General features: G+C 41.4%; 1 protein-coding gene across 7 annotated transcripts in view; it reads left to right on the forward strand.

Moving 5' to 3' along the window:
• The window catches only part of DAB2 (DAB adaptor protein 2), a 93,369-nt gene extending 81,349 nt beyond the window's left edge, over positions 1-12,020 (forward strand). For 2 of the 7 annotated variants that reach the window (XM_032278886.1, XM_032278885.1), the window contains 6 exons: positions 481-1,125; positions 2,125-2,287; positions 6,775-7,407; positions 7,947-8,056; positions 8,955-9,025; positions 10,301-10,693. In XM_032278886.1, coding sequence (XP_032134777.1) covers positions 481-1,125; positions 2,125-2,287; positions 6,775-7,407; positions 7,947-8,056; positions 8,955-9,020 — 1,617 coding nt within the window. In that variant the 3' untranslated portion in view covers positions 9,021-9,025; positions 10,301-10,693. Of the gene's footprint in view, positions 1-480; positions 1,126-2,124; positions 2,288-6,774; positions 7,408-7,946; positions 8,057-8,954; positions 9,026-10,300 lie in introns of all 7 variants that reach the window. The other 5 variants (XM_032278882.1, XM_032278887.1, XM_032278883.1 and 2 more) reach the window with 4 other exon arrangements.
• The last annotated feature ends 605 nt before the right edge of the window (positions 12,021-12,625 follow it).

A 12,625-nucleotide genomic window follows, 5' to 3' on the forward strand; every position in this document is an offset into this window, starting at 1 on the left:
TGACTCTGGGGGTACAATAGAGGGGACTGTATGTGTATCAGGTAGGAAGCTGAGCAAGCCTTCTGAAATCACTTACTTTCCAGCTCAACATACTTTGATAATCATTTAGAGTGACTCACAATCAATTCCCTTCAAGACTTTCAAAGTCACAAATTGAAACAGTGCTGATAATGAATTCCGCCGGTCTGTATGTATGAACCAGGGTGAACAGAGACATGAAGTAAGCAACAGTAAGATTTCATTTAATGATGTTGAGACTTAAATAAAAGTGCATGATACTGGGGAGGGATAGAGAGGACCTAGTCTAGAGCTAGGGAGTAATGGACTTAGGGGGTGATGGAAGGAGGTAATGATCAACTGGTATATCAAGACCAAATTGGAATGGAAATTCTGATAATCCTAGTCATTTTATGTAATTTTCTCATTTGAAGCCACAATATGGACTAACACTTTCTTTTTTTTTCTTTCCAAATGTGATAGGAAAGCAAAGATATCCTGTTAGTGGATCTAAACTCTGAAATCGACACCAATCAGAATTCTTTACGAGAAAATCCATTCTTAACAAATGGCATCACCTCCTGCTCTCTTCCTCGACCAAAGCCTCAGGCATCCTTCTTGCCTGAAAATGCCTTTTCTACCAATCTCAACTTCTTTCCCACCCCTAATCCTGATCCTTTCCGTGACGATCCTTTCACACAGCCAGACCAATCGACACCTTCTTCGTTTGATTCTCTCAAATCTCCAGATCAGAAGAAAGAGAATTCGAGTAGCTTGTCTACTCCACTGAGTAATGGGCCCCTGAATGGTGATGTTGACTACTTTGGTCAGCAATTTGACCAGATCTCTAACCGGACTGGCAAACAGGAAGCTCAGGCAGGCCCATGGCCCTTTTCGAGTTCGCAAACCCAGCCAGCAGTGAGAACTCAAAATGGGGTATCTGAAAGAGAACACCCTGTCAAATCCTCCCCGAACCCTTTTGTGGGAAGCCCTCCCAAAGGACTATCTGTACAGAATGGCGTAAAGCAGGACTTGGAAAGCTCTGTCCAGTCCTCACCACATGACTCCATAGCCATTATCCCACCTCCACAAAGTACCAAACCAGGAAGAGGCAGAAGGACTGCTAAGGTGAATTGTCTTCTCCACATATCCATTAGCAGAGTGCATGTTCGGTACCAAAGGGTGGTGTGATGCAAGCTCTCTTTCCTGCTGCTCTCGTAGTTTCCTGTGTGGCTGTGAAATAGAAGGTGGGATAAGGCACTGTGGTTCTCCAGGAGTGCTTTCCTCTAACTGCCACCGGTTTTAAGCGTCTGAGCAGTGTTTGTCACACCCTGCTTTCTGTTTGCATGTCTTGTCACTTATGATTAAACTAAACACAAGTTTTTCCATTTTTAATGCTGCTATGCTTCTGTACCTCTGGTAAGTTGATCATCATGTTCTGGGATGGGAGGGCAAGAGTTCTTGTGATTCCCTTTGTACTTCCCTGACACTAACACATGCCCTGCACACCCATCGTGTTGCATTAATGTCCGTGGTGGTGGTGTAAAAGTCTTGAGCTTATCTCCTCTTTTAATACTCACTAAATAATACATAAGCTTAGAAAAAGCCTATGTATTTACTATTACCACTGTGATCTCAGCTTTATTTAAGAGCAATTTAAAATGCAGTTCTTATAGGTGTCTTTTTTAACCTCTCCTAGGAATATGTAGGCTTGCCTGGATTAAGACTGTATGATCTCTATGTAGACTGACATAAAATCCAATGGAATGTCCAAAAATATTTAGGATGCTTATTTATAGTTGCCCCTTTTACACACTTGCTTCCCCAACTTCAAGCTTTTAGCCGATGAGACCAGACCAATGCGAGTGTGTAAATGAGTATAATAGATTTTACATTGCAAGCCCTAGGTAGTATCAGACATTAAGACTCAGTAGTCTGTCCATTGTAGGAATCTGTGTCTTTTTTGGGAGTGACTGTTTTTCTGTAGTAGTTGATGTTGTTTATCCATCAAGAAAAAAGTTTTCCTTTTTTGTGGCTCTCAAATTTGGGGTATAGAGTAGGAGGCAAAGTGAAGCTGTATTTCACTGTGAGTAACTCAGGCTTCTCCCTCCCTCCCTGTCCTGTCAGTCTTCAGCCAATGACTTGCTTGCATCAGACATCTTTGCTCCTCCCGTCTCAGAACCTTCAGGCCAGGCGTCACCTACAGGACAGTCTGCAGCCCTGCAGCCCAACCCTCTGGATCTCTTCAAGACAAGTGCTCCTGCCCCAGTGGGGCCCCTGGCGGGGATAGGTAGGTGCCTAGAGATAAAGTTAAGTATGACTATTTGCTTTCACTCATAAAATGATGATGCATTGGAAGACATTCCATATTCCTAGAGGATTCTACAGACAAAAGATCTGAGCATCCCAGGGAGCCCTTCGCCCACTTTTACTCCTATACAACCACACCTCCATTTGATATTCTTGATTTGTAACTAACATTTGGCTCCTCGAGGCGGCATGAGACAAGAAATTCATTTTCAATACTGTGCTTACTTGAACCAACTGGTCATGGTTTCCTGAAAGACAATTGTAAGGGATTCTAAACTCAGATCAGCTTCAGTAGCAAAAAGGGGTTCACATGAGAGAGGTTTGTCTGTCATCTGTAGCAACATGCATGTCTTACATATCTTTTGCCATAATAGATAGAAGGCCTATGCCCTTTCAACACATAGCCTTCTTGGAGGAATATATGCCCAAGAAGGATATAAGTTCAGTCTGAAGCAAGAATAAGTCATAGAGTGAAAGTCATAGGTTCTGGGCCCAGCTGTTCCTAGGTGTATGGTAAGGGTGGGTTAGGCACACATCCTGATGAGTCTCTGAATGCTTCTGCCATAGCAGCTCCTTGCCAACATTTTGGCTAGCTTGAGTGTTTTACTGAAGCTAGAGCTTAAGTCCTAGAAAGCCAAAGTTGAAAAAGCAAAGAAATAAGTGAAGAGATGGAATTTTATCAGACAGCTAGGATGTGTTGATGCTTCTAATTCCTAAATGTGTCATTAGCTTGTGTGAGCGGTTGATTACTCTGTGGCAGGACAGTGGGGAAGTCCACTTGACTAAGGGCTGGCCTTGCTATTCCTCATCCACACCCGACAATAGTTTTGCCGTCCTGCTGTGGACTCTTTATGTTTCTGCTCTTGGCACCTCTACAAACTCCAAAGGGACTCTGGCTTGGGAGGTGGAGGACTATAGATCAAGAAGAACTGTCCTCTTTTTTGGTAAAATTTGACCAGGGATCCTGGCTTTCTCTGCCTTCTGAAGTCCGTCATCACAACCCTAGTTTTGTTTTGTTTTTTTCCTCTCTCTATTGTTTTCCTACAAAGGAAAATATTTTGGTTCTTTTACAAGAAATCTGTGAATCATATCTAGAATAGGGTGGCCAGAGGTGGATTGTTACTCAACTGCTGAGTGGCTGAAATTTGTGAGGATATGAAAAGCCAGCTTATCCCAGGTCTCTACTCGCATTTACTCCATCAAGTGGCTCTCTCTAAAGATTTCATGTTTCTGGGGGGACTTCCCCCTTTCTTCATTGCTCTTTTCCCTGCACCCCCAAGTGGAGCTGGTACCCTTTCCTCACAGAAGACCAGAGTACTTGCAATGCAGTGTCTGCAGCGAGATCGCATCACAGAGCTTTGTATCTAATATCAATGCCCTTAAGAATTTTTGCAGCCAATATTTAACAAGTCAGCCTGAAAATACAGCTGGACGCTATAACTGTTTATTTATTCAGACGAAGTGAAGCTTTTTGGCTAGGTGCCCCTGTTGAGGCCTTGGGGTATACAACTGCAGAATACTGATGATTGTTCCAAGTTTGGACATGGGACTCAAACTGAGCTCTACAGTATAGTCCCTGTCCACTAGCAGGGATCCTCAGCCAAACCATGGAAGGTTGTAGGTCTGGCTTCCGCTAGACCCAGCTGGGGGACTGTCTCCCCTGGAGAACTGGGGGTGGGGAGAGGATATTGTAGAAAGCTGAACCCTCAGCTTCAACTTGCTACCCTGTATTTTAATCTACCTTCAGAAGGTCATAAAATTAATGTTCTATACCCATATCCCCTTTTCCTTAGTCCTTGCCCCTACTTTGTCCAGCTGGGCCTTAAATGTATTGAAACACAATGTGTGGAATTTGGTGGGTAGGAATGAAGACTGGTTTAAGTGTACACTGGGAAGGCCTTGAATTCCTGGCAAATGTAATATTTTCCACTTTTTTTTTTGAAACTGTCTCACTCTGTCACCCAGGGTGGAGAACAGCAGTGCTGTCTCAGCTCACTGCAACTTCTGCCTTCCAGGTTTAGGCCATTCTTGTGCCTCAGCTTCTCTAGTAGCCGGGATTACAGGTGTGCACCACCACACTCAGCTAATTTTTATATTTTTAGTAGAGACAGAGTTTCATCATTTTGGTCAGGTTGGTTTTGAACTTCTGGCCTCAAATAATCCTTCCACCATGGCCTCCCAAAGTGCTGGGATTACAGGTGTAAGCCACTGCACCCAGCCCTAATATTTTTCTCTTTTACAAATACCATTCGCACTAATGTGGTATTTTCCTAAGTGAAGACAAATTGTCCAACATGAAACATAATGAAATTCTGCCTTCCTTTTTGTACATGTAACTGGTGGAAATTATTAGTGAATGATCTGGTTTCTGTTAATACAATTTAATTGAATGTATTTTAAAATGCGAGCAACAACTTTGTTCAAACTAAGCCCATTTTGAGAGCCTGTATTTCAGAATATAAGAGAACTTTTCTCTTGATTTGTCATGAAAGGAGTATATTCTTCAGTGAAAATTAAGTCTAATTTCTGTATCTATGAAATAAGTATTTGAATTAACATAGCATTTGAAAATAAAAATTGCTCCGTGCCTTGCTGCCAAGGAAGCAGAACAGGAGAATGGGGTGCCGGATGCAGAGCCAGCATGTGCCTGATTTTCAGTCTCTACCATCCCAGACAGTGACCTTCACAATTTTAATTAATAGCCTGCACCCAGTTTCCTCACCTCCCACAATGAGCATGCTGATGAAGTGAAATGGCCTGTTCTGAAACCCACCACTCTCTGTGAGCACACCATGTGTGCCCGTGGCCAGATGCCTGGCATGCATGATAAGAATGGAGTCAGGTAATACCAGTGTGTCAGACTAAGAAGCTCGAAGATATAGTCTCACGCTCCATCACACCTAAACACCATGTTCACAGTGTTCCCTCTTGGAAACATAAACATCCCTAACCCAAGTCTGAAGAAAACTTTCAGAACTAAAGAATGCTGTCCACCATGGATGAACCTGGAAACCATCATTCTCAGCAAACTGACACAAGAGCAGAAAATCAAACACCGCATGTTCTCACTCATAGGCGGGTGTTGAACAATGAGAACACATGGACACAGGGAGGGGAGCATCACACACTGGGGTCTGTTGGGGGGAAATAGGGAAGGGACAGTGGGGGGAGGGGAGTTGGGGAGAGATAGCATGGGGAGAAGTGCTAGATGTGGGTGATGGGGAGGAAAGCAACAGATCACACTGCCACGTGTGTGCCTATGAAACAATCTTGCATGTTCTTCACATGTACCCCCAAACCTAAAATGCAATAAAATAAAATAAAAAAAAGAATGCTGTCCACAAAGCTCAAAGTAAGTAGGTTTCAAGAACAAAGGATCACCCATTAATAGATACGAGACTGAATTTGGGTTCCTTGTTAGCAGTGACAGTTTAGCTGAATCATTAATGCACTTGGAAAGAGAGCACCCTGCATATTAGAACAAGATGCAGGGAGCAAGCCTCTCAAGAATCAGAGGTAATCATTGGAGAGACCTGGATTGTTGTGATTTAACAAATTCCTGATAACACAGCAAGGCCACAAGAGATGGAGCCAGTCACGACAAAGATCAGATGCCCCAACGCAGGCCATTAGTTACCCTGAAAGATGTTTGTTTCCATTGTCCTCTCTCCCTCCTTTCCTCTTTTAAATTCTCTGTTCTAACTTCTGGCAAGGCTTAGTGAGTGGCACATGGCAGGAAGCACTTTTATTTGAAACAGTCCTCCCAGGATAACATATTTTCCTCCATTTTTATATATAAAAGTCTAAAACTATCTTAGCATTGGCCAAACTTTATCTTCCCTTTATGTAGCTGTGTCAGCCTTGGCAGCATTAAAAAATGAAGAAACTGAAATGGTGTCTTCAGGATGCAAGCATGTTGAGGCCTTGTGCACATGTGCGATCACTGGTTTCCATAAGACTCCAGACATGAGCGAGCTGCCAAATGAAAAGATCAAATCCATGACTAAGAGAGTCCAGTGGATTATCTTAATTAACTACATCAAAATCAGCATGGTTTGTGCATATAAATATATTCACTTAACAAATAGTCTCCTGCTATTGACAGGCTCTGTTCACGTTGTTTGAATTATATCAGACAACTAGTGCCCCTATGATAAGGGCTTATTTTTTTGTTGAGTAGGTACTTATAGACTGTATTACCCTTCTAATGAGGAAAGCTAAAAAGTCATGGTGGGAAGAACATGGGCCTCAGAATGCAACCAGCATTTGAATGCTCACTCTACATTGTTACCTGGCCGACTTTTACAGTGATTAATCTCTCGGAGCCTTTATTCTTCCCATGTCAGCCTCAGGGCTTGATGGAAGTCTTAGCTGCGTAGAAGCTTTCCAGAGAGTTGTGCTTTCTGAAATTCAAGAATCTTCTTCAAGCTTGTCTCCTGATAAGTACTTTTCTTCCTCTTTCTTCAGGTGGTGTAGCTGTCACACTCCCTCAGGCGGGACCATGGAACACAACATCTTTGGTCTTCAATCAGTCCCCTTCAATGGTTCCGGGAGCCATGATGGGTGGTCAACCTGCAGGTTTTGGTCAGCCCGTCATTTTTGGTACAAGTCCAGCTGTTCCAGGTTGGAACCAGCCTTCATCCTTTGCAGCCTCAACTGCTTCTCCAGTGCCTATTGTCTGGGGCCCTTCTGCATCTGTGGCACCCAATACTTGGTCAACAACAAGCTCTTTGGGGAATCCTTTTCAGAGCAATATTTTTCCAGCTCCTGCTGTGTCTACTCAGCCCCCATCCATGCTCTCCTCTCTCCTGGTCACTCCTCCGCAGCCGCCTCCCAGAGCTGGCCCTCCCAAGGACATCTCCAGTGATGCCTTCACTGCCTTAGACCCACTTGGGGATAAAGAGATCAAGGATGTGAAAGAAATGTTTAAGGACTTCCAACTGCGGCAGCCACCTACTGTGCCTGCAAGGAAGGGAGAGCAGACTTCTTCTGGGACTTCAAGTGCCTTTTCCAGTTATTTCAACAGCAAGGTTGGCATTCCTCAGGAGAATGCAGACCATGATGACCTTGATGCTAATCAACTACTGAGTAAGATCAACGGTAAGCCACTCACCACTCTGCCTACTGTTCCAACAACTATCTCCACTGCCACATGGACTTAAATGAATCCTCTAAATGAACCCTCTCCCACCTACCAAGAGCCTTGCTCTTGCTTCTTTTGGTAATCAAGGTTACGTAGACAACTTGACCATTTACCTTTTGGTTATGACTATTTACCCTAGTCGTTTCTGAGGACTGACCCAATGCTGCCCTCTAGTGATAATTCTTAAAAGGGCTGCCATGAGCTGTTGAAATGTGATGACTGGTGGTTCTTGGAGGGCTGTATGATGCATCATCCATGTTCCGTGACTTTTAAGTGAGGGGATTCTGAATCTCTCGCACTTCAGATAAATATGCATGGCTTTCTCTTCTGAGAAAGATAACAATTATTGGGATACCTAGGATTTGGTGTTGATTTTTGTTCCACCGATGTTAATTTCAAAAGTATGGAACTAAATTTCAAAGATAAGCTGACTTGGGGACTGGCTTATATTTGGGGAAAGCTTGTCTACTGATTGCCTGGATTTTTTGCCTTCTAGAACCACCAAAGCCAGTGCCCAGACAAGTTTCCCTGCCAGTTACCAAATCTGCTGACAATGCATTTGAGAACCCTTTCTCTAAAGATTCTTTTGGTTCATCACAAGCCTCTGTAAGTATTAACTACTAGAAGCTGTCTCCAAAGTGCATGCCATGTAGAACTCTGGCCTCCTGATTTAACCTTGCTTTTATAATAGCTTTTTTTTTTTTTTTTTTTTTTGAGACAGAGTCTTACTCTGTCACCCAGGCTGGAGTGCAGAGGTGCAGTCTCAGCTCACTGCAACCTCCACCTCCCTGGTTCAAGCGATTCTCCTGCGTCAGCCTCCCAAGTAGCTGGGACTAGGCACATGCCACCACACCTGGCTAATGTTTTTATTTTTTGTAGAGATGGGGTCTTGCCATATTGGCCAGGCTGGTCTCAAACCCCTGACCTCAAGTGATCCATCTGCCTTGGCCTCCCTTAGTGCTGGGATTACAGTCATGAGTGACCACACCTGGCTATAATAGCTTTTTGATGGTAAAGCTTGTTTGACTAAGATTTGTCACCGAGAACCTTTACAGTATAAACATTCATTTAAACTAAAGAAAGTTTATTTGCACAAGAATGATTATCTTCTGAATTTGAGACATAGTATCACATAGAAAACATCTTTCATATCTCACTTAAACCAACCGGTGGAAGCATTTTGGGAAAAAATTGAGCCAAAATACCATCTTGAAAGCCTTTCAAAAATTTACATTCTTAATTTTTCAACAATAGTTCTATAGCTTATAAAAATAATACTTCCCATTTGGGGGAGGCAAATGGAATTCATCTGAACCTTGATTTTCACATAAATAATATGCACTGCCCTCTGCAAGCAGATAGAAACAATCACTGTAAGCCCCATATAATGTCTGATTGGCCTATGACCTAAGCAATTTTAAAAGAATTTTGGAAGTCTTCATTGTAAATTTTTTTTCTTATGACTGTAACTGTATTTATTGACTAGATGATTTTATCTTCTTAGATGGCTTCTCCTCAACCTGTCTCTTCTGAGATATATAGGGATCCATTTGGAAATCCTTTTGCCTAAATTCTGTAAGTAGAAGATCCTAATAAGGTTATCTCAGGGGTTTTTGTGAGAAAGGGTAACATGGAGTAAAGAGAGAAATTTTAATTTTAGAATTGGGAAAAGGTTAAATATCTATAATTTAGGAGTAATCAACATGGAAATCTTTACTTAGATCATTCAATAATGACTAGGCTGGGCACTTAAGAACAGAATACCTAAACACATAAAAAAATAGTAATATGCCCTTGGGGATGTGTATTTTTATCTTATCCCATGTTTTTGGTTTTTCAGTTCTGTGTGGGAAGTAAAACTCAAAACAACACATCACAGGTCTCTAACCATTTTACTTTCATATCCTTCTGAAGCCACCATACAAGTCAGCAAAACAGATTATGATCATGACTCCTCTTACCATTTATTACTTGTGAGCAATCTCAAAGTTGGTCTGGAAGAGTCTGATGGTAGTAAATCTAAAAGTTTTAACAACTGTTAAAGATCTCCTTCACAGGCAGTAGGAGCTCAAAATGAATCCAAAGGTTGATCCTTCTGTCTCATGGACTTTGTCCTAGATAAGGGATTAGATAGAATTACCTTCAGTTGAAACCCTGGGAGGGCTCATTGTAACTCTTTCTCAACAGCAGGTGATAGCAACTTTGTTCTGATCTTAAGAGACTGAATTTAGTAGGAAAAAGAAGGCTCTCCCCATTTTAGAGCAGGTAGAGAAGCTGGTAGGGGTAGAACAATAGAAATAATGAGGAAAAAAAGCCGAAACCCATTTTTTTCCAACCTTGTCTAATCCAAACAAGACTACTAACCTGTGATTTGGCCCATCTAAAATATAATGATTTTTAATAGACAAATATCTTAAATGTGGCAACAACAATAAGATTGAGCTTATAGGCATTTAGATCATTCTCCCTCACTCCAGCTATTCCCTAATGACTGTGTTTCCTATAGCACCTTTCCATAACCTGCTTCAGAGAACTGTATGGCCTAAACTGAATGAACTAGACTTCTTTTTAGAGGCTCTTTCTTCTTTAGGTCATGAAGACAGGATAGTTTAGGTCAACCTGCTACATCAATAGATTGGGTAAGGGGAACTCTCATGGGGTGAAATAGTTAACATTGAGCACTTGTAATCCCTTTATTAGATGTTCTACATTTATCATCTGTATCAATCCTCACATTAGCCCTAGGAGATACTATTACTGACACCTTTAATAATGACTTGATATTTAATACATTGATATTCAGTTCAAAAATTCTAACCATGGGTTTCTTTCTTCTCCACACCTCTCTAGGAACTTGGTCTGCAGACCATCCAGAGGAATAAAATGATTGGCCTTAGTAGTCAAAAACAAAGCTGATAGCCAGACACGTCCTGATTTCTGCCCCTGTTCCAGCTTTGACATATTATCTGTTGCCTTATTTCTCATTGCCTCTTCTAGTTGTAAAATGCTTTTCACTTTCTGTCTAGGTTAAAGCTAAACTGAATCTATGGCTTTAAATAAATTAAGATCCTAAACTCTCTAGCTTAAGTGTAAATGAAGTACAGTAGTTTCCCTACTGGACCCTGACTATTGTGTCCCTAGAACCTTCTAGAACACCTGTCTTCTACCCTTTGGTTGGGAGATGCAGCCACCAAATCCCTTCATATCGTACTGTTTTGAATAAATTTTTAAATCCTTATTGTTCAAAGTTGTTCGGGGGTTCTGTTTCAGAGCATAAAACCTAAAGGCTATAGTAGAACAAGGCACCTTCTTAAAAGAAGTCTTGCTTCAGACCATCAGTTACAGAGAATTTTAAAAGTAAAATTGAAGCAACTCCAAATTCTTAGACATTTTGGAATCAAACACACTTAAGGACAATTTTAAAGAGATAGCTTCTCTTCTTTCTGAAGATCAGTTTCCCCCAAGGCCAAGATTATCCTTTTCTCCAATCTCCTGCTAGCTATTGCAAATGAGGGAAGAGCATTATTCATCTCTCCTCTCCTTTTTTTTTTCTGATTCTCTTTTCAGTCAGTTTTGCTCCTGGGTTCATGTAGCATTACCACCCTTTCACAAGCAACAGACTCTCACAGGGCAAAAAAAAAAAAAAAAAAAATCTGGAGCCTCTCTTCATTCTCAGTAATTGCTAGTCCCAGAAACTAGAATTGCAAATGGGCACAACCTATATCCTTCCTGTGGAAGAGGAGGCCATTCTATTGAGCTGAAGTTCCAGAAGAGCAGTTAATGTTCAAGAGAAATTGAACTCAACTCAGCAACAAAGGACTCTATTTTGAAGAGCAACATATCACAAAGCTAAATGTGATTGTGCCAAACATATTAGGTGCTTATTTGGGGTCGTGCTAGGCCTTTATCAAGTAACTGGAAAGCTTCCTTGCAGCCACAATCTCATCGTTAGTAGGAAGATAAGTGGGGAGGAAAAAGCTGTAGAACAAATGTTTGGGGTAACCATTGAAAATCTAATGTCTGCAATATTTTTCTCATAAGTTGGCAGCATTCCCAGTTCATTTTCAGTCCTGTTGTGAGCACAGTTCTGAAGGGTTTATTCTTGTCAAAATTAGTTTTGTTTTGATGTTGGGTTTTTAATGTTGTCTCTTGACACTTAATGCTCAGGTTCTTGTGGGAGTTAATCAACCACATCCAATGTTACCTTGAGGGGGAAGAAGAAGGTGATGCTCAGAAGCTAAACAAGACAGTGGCCACATGACCCTCTATTGATTAGCCCCAAGTAGAAAGTCCTGTGGTTTATGTTTAACGGTAATAGCTGATCATATATGGCATAATTTTCTATCTGGCTTCCTACTCAGTCACTATAAACACAGACTTGAAATAGTACTTTAAATGTCCAAATACCTAAATGTTCTAAACTGGAGGTAACTATTTCTAGGTAGTTGAATTTTTGAAAGTCATGATCAGCCACACAACTGTTTTGTACATACTTATTTTCTCATGCACTTTTCTGTATGCAAATAAAGCTATAAATTTACTCATTTCAATAAACTGGAATGGCAGAATATCATGTACCATTGGTTTTTTCTACCTTCTTTTGAGTTGGCATTAGTGGCAAGTTATAAAACATACCAGTCTGAAGTGGAGCAAATGTTAGTTATAATACATTTCTGGATTATTACAACAATGGAGAGAAAATAGAAATCCATGAAATAGGACCGTGAGTAGATTACCTTCTGATCTACTTCAACACCTTCTTTTCTGTCAAGCCCACACACACTCTCTTCCTGGGAGTATAAGGAAGACTCTTTGAAGAGACTTGCACCAGAACAACCTCAGCTGATGTCCACTATAAAGTCACTCATTAGTGCACTATTGGTTCATGCCTCTTACCCTTGGCTGCCTCTTGTTTTTTATTCAGTCATATTTGACCTCACCAAGACACAACTGTGTGTGGACTGCTCTAGGCTGGCACAGGTCCCTCTGGAGAGCTGTGGCATAAGGTGAATGGGCTGATGAACAGATGTTTTTTTAGCATTAGGACGCTCTTAAACTCTAACCTAGTATAAAAGTTCAAGGTTCTCGTTCATTTCAAGAAGACCTGCAACTACAAGAAAGAGAATCCCAAGGTGGGCCTTGCTTGGATATAGAAGTCTTGGTGTTAAACCTAAC

Source organism: Sapajus apella, unplaced genomic scaffold (genome assembly GCF_009761245.1).
Source record: "Sapajus apella isolate SASKATOON/1434 unplaced genomic scaffold, GSC_monkey_1.0 scaffold11, whole genome shotgun sequence".
Lineage (NCBI taxonomy): Eukaryota > Metazoa > Chordata > Mammalia > Primates > Cebidae > Sapajus > Sapajus apella.